Genomic DNA, 13,677 nt, shown 5'->3' with positions numbered 1-13,677 from the left:
ATGCAGAAGTTAATACCTTGTTCAAGTCTAATCAACCTCTAAGTACATGCTATCATTTACTTTAATAGTTGATCTCAAAACCCGAACAAATAAATACACGTGGTGAGGTACTTAAGCATGACCATTTTTTGAAAGTCATTCTAAAAGGCATTTGAAATTTAGAAATAGAAATTAAATACTACATTAAGTTTTGTTTTGAGCATAATTCTTTGGGAAAATACAGTGACATCCATAAGGAATTCTGCTTACCAATGTATTTTTTTTTCCTTTTAAAGCTGCATCATTGGAACAAGAAACTTGCTTATTGACTGACTTATTTGTCGTAGGCGTCCAGGATGATAGGTATCTTAAAATGCCTCAGAAGCAGTAGATAGTAGATACTCTTTTTTAGTTGTTCTCATTTTTCTTGACAGTTGGCAGTTTCTGACCTGCAGATATGTTGCTAGCACAGCTCAAGTTTACTTAATGCAAAAAGCTTGAGTGCAGTATAGTGGTTTAAAACAAACCGATGTATGTGAGTTCATTCTGAGAAAAGCTTATAACTGTAAAATCAAGTCTTGCATGTTTTTGATTGATTCTCTGAGCTTAAAAGGTAAGTCAGCTACATTGTAATGAATGTAATAATTATGTGATATATGATATTAAAAATGTAAGCATACCTATAAACATTTTATATAGATTTAAAGAAAGGGGCATTGCTTATTTGTATCAAAATATAGTGGAGAAGCTTTCATTAAGCAATTATTTAATGCATTCCCCAGAGCTGTGATCAAAACTTCCTTTTCCTGCTATTCAGAATGGATTTGAATAATGTGATGTTATTCTTAATGTCATTAGTGTTTTGAATCAGAAAAAATAACAGTAGTTTTAGGATTTCTTTTTTTTAGAAAGGGTATAAAGCAGTTAAGGTGACGTAAAAAAAAAAAACATTTTTACCTTAGCTTTGTTTTCATGCACATGAGTTCAGTCAGTGTTGAACTGTTGACAGTGCTTCAGTCCCTTTTATTGCAGTTAAACCAGTTAAAATTTCCGCACAGGACAGATACAGTGAGAATCTGTTGGGGTTTGTCAAGCTAGCAGTTCTGTATGTTTTTTCAGAGTACTTAAATCTGAAGGGACGGAAGAAACTTTTAGAGGCATCAATAAGAGTGAGTTGGTAAGCCTGACTGTGTTTTAAAAATCCTCCCTCAAATAACATTGCTCACCAACATAAGTCATTCCCCAGAGCAGGGACAGTACAGGGCAGTTGCGCTCCCCGCGTATTGCATCATACATGTTAAAAAATTTCAGCCTTCCTATCTGGGTCCATATGGAGAAAGATGTGCTTCCTCTGAACGTGAGAACTCTTCTTTCTGTAATATTATAGTTGCAATAGCTAGCTTTACAAAAAGACTGGTTTCTCTTTGGCTGAAGTATTAAGAACATCAATATTTTTAGTCATTCTTGAGAAGCAGATCTGTCAGAAATTAAAATGAGCCAAAATCAATCAGGAAAGCAAATTAGGATGGGCAAAAGGAAATATATGTCTTTTTTTCTTGACTAGTTTCTTTCCACTACCATTTCTGTTTTATAATTTACAGATAATGTTCCAAGTTCCACCAAGTTCTGTAATCATTCCTACCTTATATTAAGAAATAGGATTGAGAAAAGCTTTTGGCACTGTATTCCTCAGCACTGTATTCTCCCAGTGCTAACAAAACTGGATTTTTATCCTTAAGTACATACATAAGATTAAACAGATTCAAGTATCTAGTTCTTTCCTTTCACCAAATCCTTTGTATATTTGTAATTTTCCTGAGGGTAAGGTCGTAGTTTGGGTAGTACTGAATTGCTTTTTTTATTATGTATTTTTATTCATTACTTTGTATAGTCAGTTACATTCCTATCTGCTGGTGCACACAAAACTGCATTGTATTTAAAAATTCTGCATCTCGCCATGTTCGTATAACCTGTTATTTGCTGGCTGAATATTGTTGTGGGTTCCCAGGAAGCCAATATGCAATTTGATTAATTTTCTGTCTTTTATATGTTATAATGGGTTTGCAGGAATTTTCAGAGATTATGGAGGGAAGAGGTAAGTAGGGTTTGCAGTAAGAAGACCTACATGGTCTTCAGTGCTCTACAATGTGAATGTAGTGTTACTGGCTTGTTTGTAACAGTCAAGTACCTCTTCAGTCAGGCAGAATCTAAGCAAAGCATTCAGGTCAGTGTAGATACTAATTGTCAGTCTCTGCAGTTTGCTGTGCATCCAGCAAACTTCAGTGTAATTAAAATGGGGACTGAGCTCAAGAAAATAAGGAGTTCAGGTAGATTTGCCCCAGAAAGTAGGAAGAGGTTCAGCACAAGGCAGCAATCATTTATAAATATGTTCTTTTAGGGTATGGTTTGGTTAGAAGGAGGAAGAGAAAAGGAGACAAAGAACCCCAGGAGGTTAAAATGTACTAAACGAAGAACTGAAAAAAATGTTGTAAGAAGGAAATAGTTCCTGAAAAAAACCTTAAACAAACCCAAATTGGCCTGTCCCCAGGGTAGTCCAAACAATTACTAACTACTGCTTTCATTTTTCTTTCTTTTTTCTTTCTTAAAAAAATAAATTGACCTATGAAATTATAAGCTTTCAAATTGTAAGAGAAAAGTATTTCTAAAAGTGAGTAAAACTGAAAACACCACATACACAAGCAAAGGCACTAATCACACCATAAAGGCAGAAGTATTTCAATATAATTATGGGTAAGAGGTAAATGAAAAAAACATGTAATGTCAAAATAACATGTTTTTCTACTAGTGATGTTTACTGCTGAATAAAACCTTATTTTCTGTTCCTGCTGATTTACAGTGCGATATGAATGCTATTAAAGTACAGAAAGTATACCTGTATACTCCGTATACCCAGATATTTCTAGGGGTTTTAGTGCATGGTCCTATAAAAATTTAATTGGCTGTACTTTTTTTATTTATTTGGTTTAACTCATCACTGTCAGACAAGTCCTAAATTTTCCATTGTATTTGGACTTTCTCATATCCAGCTTTGCAGCTGTGTGGTTTTGCAAGCTTTTTCACTTTCTTCCGAACATAAAAGCAATATTCTCAGACATCTGATGTTCTATTTTGTTACAAGACGGTGACGCTACTTGTGGCCATAAAGTGTTCCATGTTTTCTTCGCTGTAGTTTTGATTGCTTTTAATTTATTTTCTCTTTCCCCAAGAAGCAGTATGTAGTAATGTTTACTCTTTGTGTGCTATGAACACTAAAATCACTTGCAGAAGTGGTCATTTGCCTCAATCCCATGACACTGTGTTATGAGAGTATTCATAATTAAATCAGTATAAAATACAAATATAAGAGTTGCATTTATCTGCCACTGTTAACCTTTCTCTTAGGTTTTGCAGTTGTTGTAAAATACAGTGTTAATAGGGAGTTCCCTATTGTAAAATAGTCGTATTTTTAGAAAAATATCTCAGTGCTGGAGGGAAGAATAAACTGGGGTTTTTTTCCCACCATAAGCAAGTATTTAGCTACAGAAGTGACATTTTAATGTTAAGAATAATGGTATTGCTGAAACCATGTATGCTTCCTTGAAAATTTGTGGTTGGATTCTGTCAGTTTTCAATATCTCCAATTTCACTTTTATTCAGGGCTCCCTATGCTGCTTTGTTGCATCATGTTATCTAATCTTTCAAGTTTAGGTTATTTCTTTTTTGTCTATTTAAAACATGTTCTTGAATTTTTCTTCTAGAATATTATTTAAGGACAAAGACAGAAATTGGGAAGAAATTGAAAACAAGTTGCGAGCTGAAAGTGAAGTTCCTATTGTTAAAACATCAAGCATGGTATGAATAGTTACCTTTTCTGGGATTGATTGAGCCTCTTGTCTAATTTCTAAATATCAATTCATATAGCATTTTGCTTTATGTGAAAGAAAATAATCTGTAGACACGTTACAATAACAGCACTCTTCAGAGAAAAATAATCATGTTGCTTTGTGCAGAAGTGATAACTATAGGATACCAACTACAACTGCAGCTGATTCATGTCTTCCCCCCACTGCATAATTAGAGCCATTTCGTGACCAGACTGAGTGAGAGTGTGAGGAAACAGAGCACATGTGTTGTTTCCTAGTACACTTCTCCTCTGCTTCTAAACACGGAGCATAGGGTTTGAAAAACATCTGTGCCTGTGGGAGCAGGCAGAGAGTCTGGCTATATTAGCCCGTCTGGAGGGAGTATCGTGCTGTTAAGAACATCAACATAGGCAGTTTTCTGAGGGATGGGTTGGAGAGGAAACTCCTTCTCACATACTTAGTACTGGACTGCTCAGAAGTAAAACGTGAACACATTTCCTCTGGCATCAGACTGGCCAGCACTTCTCTATGAGCTCATCATGAGCTAATAAACTAATCCAAATTGATTTTTCCTGGGAAGTATTAGAAACTTGGCCAAAATTTCTGCAGAATGGTGTATTTTTTTAAGAGAAATCATTAGTAACTCAGTGTATTTAGTAGATACACTGGCTGATTGGTTTTGGGGTTTTTTGTTTTTTTAAGTTTCATTTATCTAGTTACAGAAGCCTCTGCTTTTACGAATAGAATTCTTTTACCCATTTCCAGAATAAGATCGAAGTTTAGTGTTTTGTATTCTAAATTCCATGAATAGGGCTTTATGGCACTCATTGCAAAAGAAAATGATTGGTTGTATATTTATTTCTAAGGTCAGCATTTTGCGATTTCTTTTTTTTCAGGGAATTAAATTCATTGTTTGAAAGTGTATGGCTTAGTGTTTGGATTTTTTTGTCTATGCACTGATTTTCAAGTTTCTGCTCAGTTTTCAGAGCAATTCATTGTTCTGTGCTTATTTTTACCACAGAATATTGTTAAGAGTTAATAAAGGACATTTGTAACCGATGTTTGCTTTGCCCAGCTCAGATGTGGAATTTGCTTAAAGATAATGACTTTGTAAAATCTAAGGTAATCAGTCTGTTTGCCACCCACAAAAATCACATTACTTAGTATAGAACGGGTTTCTGAAATAGATTAAATAAGTGCCTTTGAAAATTCTCAGCTTTTAAAGGTCACTGGTAGCTCTCCTCAGCACCTGGATTAACAGTGTTCTTAGTGAGGGGTCCTTAATTTGTAGGATTTACATATTTATAATTTAAGATGTGGCACACTTAGTGATGGTTGTTTCTGAGTGCATTGCTGTGGCAATGTCTGTTAGCAAGTAGTGCAGCACAGAGGAGAAAAATCTGTAAGGCAGACAAGTGCAGAGGACCCAACATTGGTGTGCTGTACAGGGTCTTGTGGGCATAGAGCAAAATCCTGATGCCATCTTGCTGTTCTGACTCACATATGAACGGGGTCACCCTATTCTATTAATACTGGGCTTGTACTGTAACTTTCCATTAAAGGTTTGCTGCTACTTTACCCTATTTGTACAGAGCCCTAGTGTCTAAGTCTGTGCTTGAGATGAAGCATGCAGACAAATGAGCACAGAACAGAGGGAGGTTTGGTTGACACTTTTTCAGTGCAGAGAGGAGCTCTTAATTTCAGAGTGGGCCGCGGCTGTCCAGTCTAAAGCACTGCCACCCAGGACTTGTAGTGGACATGGCTGGGTCACCATCTGCAAAAGTGTTCTTGGTGCTAGGGGAGACAACCCAAATAGCCTATTGCAATGGTTGGGGGGGGGGGGATTGTTCACTATTGACAGGTAGTTTGAGTCTCCTTTTCCTTAATGAAACATGTTTGTTTCTTTCCTAGGAAATATCGTCAATCTTACAGGAACTGAAACGAGTTGAGAAACAGCTGCAAGGTACTAATCTTTTTCACTTCCCTCTTTTTTGATTGCTTGCTTCAATTTTTATACATACATATATGTATATGTATGTATGTCATGAAAAAAGTTACTGCCTTTAATTAAAATTTATTAACAATATCAGTTGCATACATTAATATAATTTCTGGCACATTTGGTAAAGAAACATCACTGAATTATTTTAAAACGGGAGAGTATGATATCTTACGTGGGTGAGAAAAGGCTCAAATGAAAATTAAATAGTCCAGAGAATTCAAAAAAAATTATTTTTGAAACAGTCTTAATAGAAATATTTTCATGGGTAAGTATTCAAGAGTGGGGGTGTAGAATGAAACATAATATATAATGATAACGTTAGAGCCCCTTAAACATGACAAAAAATCCCATCTTTCAGTCCCTATAAGCTAATCTTAGATGGTTTGTCATCTCACCTTCCTGTCTGCACATCAGGCAGTGTTTAGTTTGTGTAGCTTCGTTTCATCTAAAGCTTCATCTTTTCTTGATTGCTTAGCAATTAATTCTATGATCGACCCTGACGGTACCCTGGATGCTCTGAGCAACTTGGGATTCACCAGCCCCATCTTACCAGCTCAGCCGAAGGCAAAGTCCAGTCCCATTTCTCAAAGTACCCGCCCTCAAGTACAGCCAAACTGCCAGCCCGAAGCTCGGGCTCTTCAACCCGCTGCTGACCCTGGTGCAGCAGAATTTGAGAATGCTGGATCCGAGTCAGATTTCAGCATACGTTTCAACAGATTTAACCCAGATGGGGAAGAGGAAGATGCCACCCTGCGTGAGTGACATCTCAGTGTTGATAAAAAACCTTTCATGTGGAATGTTTAGGAATAAAGAAAAAAATATACTGGTTTTATAATTAAAAAAAAAAAAGAAAAAAGCTTGGTCAAAAGCAGTTGTTTTATTAAACCAGTTTTCTTTGACTGTGATGCTTTGATTGTCACAAAAATCCTTTTCCAATCATAATGATATGCATAGATACCAGTGTAGGAAAGCAGATTGTGGCAGGTTTGCCCTTTGTGGTTGTGTGCTTTGCAAAAGGTTTATTAATATCAGCAATTTTCCCTTAATAGATTTATTTCTTTTCAAAAGCCATGCAAGCAGTCTAACATTTAATGTTACTGAAACCCCAAATCTCTTTGCCAAGCTGCTCTGATGAATGGACTTCCTCCACTAAAGTTTGTACAGAACTGTTGAACAGTTAAATTTGACTCTGAATTAGATGATTTATATGGGAAACATTATCTTTGACTACAATGACACATTACTGCAAAAGGTAAGACAGATTTTAGAAAGCATTCGTTCTTATGTACTGAAAATCTCAAACAGTTCTGTGATTTATATAACCTTGTTGCTGCATAAATTTTCTTGGGGGTTTACAAAGTTCACATATTATGTTTGCACTAAGATTGCTGGGAGTGGGAGGTGAACATATCGATATCAGTAAATGGCAAACTGTTTTGGTGTACATAGGAAATGGATAATACTGTACTTGTATTATCATCGCAGTGTTTTAATCCACTTTCTACAAAGACTATTTGGCACTTTTTGATCTTCTTCAAATGACTTTTTGATGTTAATTAAAGTAGAAGTATTTCATATCTCATCTCTGTCCAAATGTTTGTTGGATCTAGGAAATAAATTTAAACATGGAGCATTTCAAAGCATAGTGAGGCAAATGGGCTTTCACCAATTCAAATGCAACATTGCTTACGGAAGAAGTGACTGTTCCTCGGAACAGTTGTGAGATGTAAAATTTTCTTTAGGGGACTTGGAAATAGAGGTGTCATCATTTGCTTCATCGATAGATTCACTCCCAAGTAAATGGTTTTATTTGCTTCTGTATATTTTCCTGTAGTCTTGCTAGTAAAGCTGTCTCTGTCTTACATATTTAAAAGGATTCTGGAAGACGACTGCTAACATAGACATTTCGCTTATACCACTGGAAAGCAAGTCTGTTTAAAGTTTCCTATATAAGCCTATTTTCCTTATAAGTTGTCCCAGTAACTTAACATTTGGAAATAATAATAAAAAAATAAAAGTAAATTGCTTTGTATTTCCAGAACACTGTAATTTGGAGGAATGTTATTTCTGTTAAATGTAACTAATAGACTGGAATTTTCCTATGTTTGCATCAGTCTCTATATATTAAGGTTAAAGATACAGTTTTGCAGCTTTTATGAAATGGTCTTTAATATTTCAGCAATAATCCTAGATGACATTTGTTTTAAAACCAACTACTTTCTGTACACTTTTAAATTGTACAGGCTTTCAGAAGTCAGTGAGGTTGGACCAGTTAATGAAAATGCAAAAACTTTTTTTGTAGAGATGTAAAAAACAACCCCACTAATCTGTTGTATAATGGATTTCATATTTTCTTTAAAAAAATTAAAAGCAAACAGCCTTCATGTATGACTATGCTCTACTCCAGCTAACTGTGGGAGCCTGGACTACACCAGTTTACAGTGGCTACAAGAGAAGTTTTAGAAGGTACAGAAGGGCAAAAATAAATCGAAACTAGAGCTAGGCGGTGAAAACTTGGTGAAACCAAACCATCACCATAATTCCTTCTTTTGTTGAATGCTTGGGAACATAACTTTTCTGCAGGCTCGAATGGAAAGTAAGAAATTACTAGGAAGGGTAAAAGGTGCAGGCTCTTCATGTAAGTTTCTGTTTGTGTTCTTTCAGGCGTTTATACCTTTACGTTCTGTAATAAGTATTTTGCATTACTATGTTCTTATTTTGTATGAACATGTTCTCCTTATTTATTTTTGTTACATTTATTATGTATGTTATTTTGTTATATGCATTTACAACTCCATTTTTAAATAAAGTGTTTCTGGAACAAATGTGTGAATATGTAATGAAGAGCTGGGAGGTTTACACATTCTTGCTGCAGTCTATGTTACCTTTGCTGAAATAAGAAATGGCATTTTTCATAAACATCCTTTCTCCATAAGAAGATACATTATTGCTGCTGCTGCGTCATTTATTCAGTGCTGACAGTATTGGCCCATTTTTCTGTACTCAGATTCATTTCCACACTTGAATTGATTTTGTTTGCAAAGCTAGAGGCAAAAATAATCCAGTAGGCCAGTCACCAGATAGTTGACTGCTTCCCTTCGTAGAATGAAGGTGAGTTTTATTGCACTTGCCAGTTGCAGCAGTATATGGCTTTCAGACTGCCTTCCTTCTGTTTCATCTATTGAAAAACTTTACTTGAACATTCCAATTTGGTTCCAGACTGGTGTGTATTTTTCTTCTGTCTCAGCTTCGACTCCTCTGACTCCATACATACTTTTCCCACAAGATGCTGTATTTCCTCTTATCTAGCTAGCTTCGTGCAAGAACAAAACTATCAGTTTGATATAAAGCTCCAAAAATTCCTTCCCAGATCATTCATTTCAGTGTTGCTGAGCTTTGCTGTGGCTTAGCAACAGCCAACACTGTCTTGCTTCTGTACAATGTAATTTTCTTTCGTATCCCCAGACTGATGGCATTAAGGCTGCACTGATGGCACACAGTAACACTCCACAGCACTCCGCTGTAGAGAGGCGGGAGAACATCTCTGATGTTCAGAGATGCCAGTTTATGATAGTGAAAGACTGATGAAAAAGTTACAAGGGCTTTCCAGGTGCTCAGGTCCTTTTTATAGCCCCCAACTTGCCTTGCTACTATCATTTCCTCATGTGTTGCCAATATCCTCTAGCTTTACAGAGTTAAGAAGAGTGCATTTCTGGGTTAATATTCTCATGCCCAGAGCCTCATTTATGTAAGCAGTAGTGGAACATTTTGTTATTTCTTCCTACACGGTATTGTCACTGGTCCACTATACTTTGAACCAAGGTTATGCAGAGGTGTTTTTCAGAAATAGATAGGAAATCCAGCCAGGTGGCATCAGTCTTCTGCTTCCTTTTGACGTCAAGTGGGGCTGACATGCAGAGACACAGAGCAAGGAGAATTCAAGCCTTTTCTGATGAGCACTGTTGGTTCCTCCCTTAGCCACACGCACTGTTCTGATTAGACATCCAGCAAACACTTCTAATGACACACCTAGTTGTAGCATACAGAAATAAAGCTGAGTATAACTGGTGTGCCTGATCTGATGGCAGCAAAATGGTGTTTCACTATGGCATGTACATTATACCAAAGGCAACTGGTACTTAGTCTCCGAAGAGAATGTTGCTGCATATGAGAAAGTGAATTTCAGTCAATGACCATTGGAAGGCCTTTGTAATTTTAACTGGAAAGATTATAAGCACTGGAAAGATCTACAATTACTGCTTCGACATGCAGCCATGAAAAGAATGGGTACTCGGGAATGTGTGGAGCATTCTGTGAAATAGTGTGTAGAGCAAAAGGAGGCTACTCACTATGTGCTAAAGAGCTTTTATAGCAGCAAGTCTGTTGTATCTGAAGAGAATTACAAGGAAGGAGCGTAGCTGCTCGCCATGCAAGTGGCTGAGCTTCATTTTGATGAATAACGACAGTTTTAAAAGTGCAAGAATGTCATCTTTAAGTAGACCACATCTTGAAATACTGACAGGGGTACAGCGCTGCAAGCTCAGCCATGCTTGCCAGGTACTAAATACATCCGACAACGCTGTTCTTGGCAATATTGCCTCAGGCTAAAGAACAGCATTACCCGCTGCCTCAGTAGCGTTGTAAAAACCATTTCTGTTTTTAACTTGATAATGCTTACCGAGTGCTGCTCCTGCAGGTGACAGCCAGTGAAGAATGGCTGGGGAGCAAGGCATTTCCTTTTCTCACTGTTCATATATTTCTGTCAGAAAAGATGTAGTTATAAAACAAGTGGCATTGTGTGGCCCCGGAAATACTTCAAAGCAGGGTAAGATAACTGGAATCTAAAGGTCTTTACCTGTTCCAAGGAGACCAGAGTTAAGAACTAGTAGTGAAGAACTAAACCCAGTGCTTGCTTTGTCTTGCTAACAACTTCGAGAGCAGTTACTGTTTTGTAACATTCTTAACTGGCATCTGAGGAGAGCTCTTAAAATTACAGGGTATTTACAAAATGACCTCTTTGGGGAAGCTGCATTAAAATAGGAGTTTGTAATTAGTTGAATACCCTCATGGAAACACAGGGCAACGTTTTCAAGTAATACTTGCCAAAGCTGTTCAAGCTCTAGCCCATTGGGGGTGGAGAGGGGATAGAGATTTGTTAATTTCAGGGATAAACCTGACATTTTCGTTTGCCGATGAATGTCTGTTCTCCGTTCTATTGCTGGAGTCCACCAGCTCCTTTGGGCTGGCAGTTTTAAACCTGTTTGAAAAAATTAATGCACATGTTTATAATTTATAAGGCTTTCTGTTCCTACGGAGTAGCTAAAAGCACTGTCACAGCTCTAGAGGTCTTTATAGTATATTAAAAAATAATGGTTTAGCAGCAGCATGACTTATCTTTCAAGCAAAATGTTCTTTTTAACAGGAAAAGCTGAAGTAATAATAAGGGTTTAAAAAAAAACATGTACAATGTAAGGTTTCTAAGTTCTGTTAGTCTCTTCATGCGTACATGGACCTGTATGAAGCTGAGCACAAATAATTAGGTTTATACATAAAAGTTAATGGGTGACTTCACATTTGTTTACAGCATCACCTCTGAAGTGATGTTATTTGTAACTTAAGGAAGCTTTACTGAGGAAGTGTGGACAGGACTTTGAACAACCTGGCCTAGTGTAAGCTGTCCCTGCTCATGGCAGGGAGACTGGAACCAGATGATCTTTAAAGTCCCTTCCAACCCAAACCATTCTATGATTCTATGATAAGTAAAGTATGAGTTGCAGTTCAGGTTATCTGTGACTGATTTTGTTGAGATGTGAGAGATGACTGCAAATAATTCATGAGGTTTTAGAAGTGTTAAGAAATGAAATATCTTAATAAAGTTCTTGGAGAAAATGAGATAAATGGTATTTCCCAGAATCACAACTGACTGATAAATGAGCAGGCAAAATACTATGTTCTCAACAGACATTATTGGCTTAGGAGATTGAATCAAGTCCAAAAGGCTAAGCAAAATCTTGTGTAATCTCTAGAAAGAAATCAAATGACAGATGAGCAGAAGTCAGTGTGGGTAGGAGGGAATTCTGAGTCCCAGTGCACGTTATTGAGCAGTGCCACTAATGTGAGGCAACTTTAGTGGGAAGGAGATCTGGGGGGTGCAGATGGCACATCAGACGTTGGCATGAGAACGGTGCTTTCAGAGCTGGGCAGGGACACTCACTGCCTGCTCTGCAATGTGCCTCAGGTGCAAGTGAGGCGTCAGCCTCCATGCTCCTTGACAGAGAATGGCAGCTGGAAACACTCAGGAGTTATCAAATGTGTTGGTAATCACATCATTTTCACTCTGCAGAATAGCTGGAGTTTCTCAAACAAACAGAAACAGTAGAAGGCACTTTCCATAAAGTGGAATAAAGACCCCTGAACAAATCAGTGTCCTCTAATGCAGTTTACTTTTTGCTCTTTTTCTAAAATCATTTTTGCACCTTGCAAACTAGATCTATTTAACTGACTAAAGATGCAGCTGTATAATATTGTAATCTTACTACCTGCACACTTGGGAACTCAAGTGCTACCAGAAATCTGCTGCACAGCCCTGTTCATTCTTTCTTTGTTTCCAGATATGCAGGGATATATGCAAACAAAGCTCCTCATGTCATTGCTGCTGTCAGTCCAGTGGATGGCTGATAAAATGGTAATTTACAAAAACCAGCTTTTTTAAATGCAGTTTATGCAATGTTCTTCATACCATCCAAGTTGCTTTCTTCCCTTTGCAAGTTTGAGGTAAAAACGTTGCTGTAATGAGTTGATTTTCTATGTGTACACGCTCCTCAACGATAGATCCACTCTAATAACTAAAAATGCTGGGTTTTATTAAAAATCACATGTGTGGCTTCACTGAAGTTATTATTCCAAGGGCAGCAGAAGTTCAAATACAGATTTGAAAAGACAGTGTAATGTCTTGCCTGGGTGCTGACATTAGCACCAGGCACACTGAATTTGGGAGAGGTGCTGTGTTTCACTCCACATGAGCAGGGTTTGCCATCTGGTGTAAGAAACATTTACTGCTTGGAGTGTTTGAGAGTATATTTTTAAGGCTTTCAAGCTCTTTGTATATCTTGATTTCTAGCTTTGGCCAATTTGGCCACTCAGATTTCAGGGTGACAAGAACATAGAAAGTTGTCTTTTCCTTTCTAATGATGAAGTGATTTTATTTGGAAAGTACGTGGATTTTTTACGACTGGAAGAAAAGTGTTCGATCAAATTGTGCGTTTGTCCCCTAATGCTCCAGCACGGAATTACAAGTTAAGCAGAGCTGGTCTCCATGAAGTCAAAGGAAAGGTTCATGTGACTGAAGTTACTTGCTTGCTTAACTGGGTGCAAAGCCAGATCACTGCATCTTGCTTTTTGCTGAGATGCAGTTTTGTAAAATTCAGAAAAGGGACCCCCCCAGCAGATGCATTTCGAAACGAGTCGATGATAATCGTTAACCTGGTGTTGCAAAAGCAACAATTTTAGAATCAGAAGAAATTCATCCTATCTGACATCAGTGGTTTATTTCAATTGACATTTAACTCTCTCCAGATGAGGAAACATGCTGGAGCTTGTCTTACTGCTTAAAATGCAGTGAGCCAAAAAACGGAAAGCATAGCGTAGCAGGAAAAAATCTATACGGCAATAGGTGTGATTAAAAAGCATAGCTGGAGGAAATTTCTCATTAAGGATTTTCTCCAGGGAGACGCAGTGAAAAGCCTGAGGCTAAATGAGTTTTGGAGAATCACTGCAGATCAATGAACCAGCTTTGCCACACTCTCTGGAGCCTCCCTAACGGCTGCGCTGAGG

General features: G+C 37.4%; 1 protein-coding gene across 1 annotated transcript in view; it reads left to right on the top strand.

The window, feature by feature from the left end:
* The window catches only part of CEP170 (centrosomal protein 170), a 99,256-nt gene extending 90,587 nt beyond the window's left edge, over positions 1-8,669 (top strand). The window contains exons 16-18 of the mRNA XM_034060651.1: positions 3,738-3,831; positions 5,754-5,805; positions 6,320-8,669. Of these exons, the coding sequence (XP_033916542.1) occupies positions 3,738-3,831; positions 5,754-5,805; positions 6,320-6,606 (433 nt within the window). The 3' untranslated portion in view covers positions 6,607-8,669. The remainder of the gene's footprint in view (positions 1-3,737; positions 3,832-5,753; positions 5,806-6,319) is intronic.
* Positions 8,670-13,677: the final 5,008 nt, after the last annotated feature.

The sequence above is a fragment of the Melopsittacus undulatus genome, chromosome 3 (assembly GCF_012275295.1).
Source record: "Melopsittacus undulatus isolate bMelUnd1 chromosome 3, bMelUnd1.mat.Z, whole genome shotgun sequence".
NCBI lineage: Eukaryota > Metazoa > Chordata > Aves > Psittaciformes > Psittaculidae > Melopsittacus > Melopsittacus undulatus.
The sequence above is the reverse complement of the archived record's forward strand: the minus strand, read 5'-3'. Positions and strand labels throughout refer to the sequence as shown.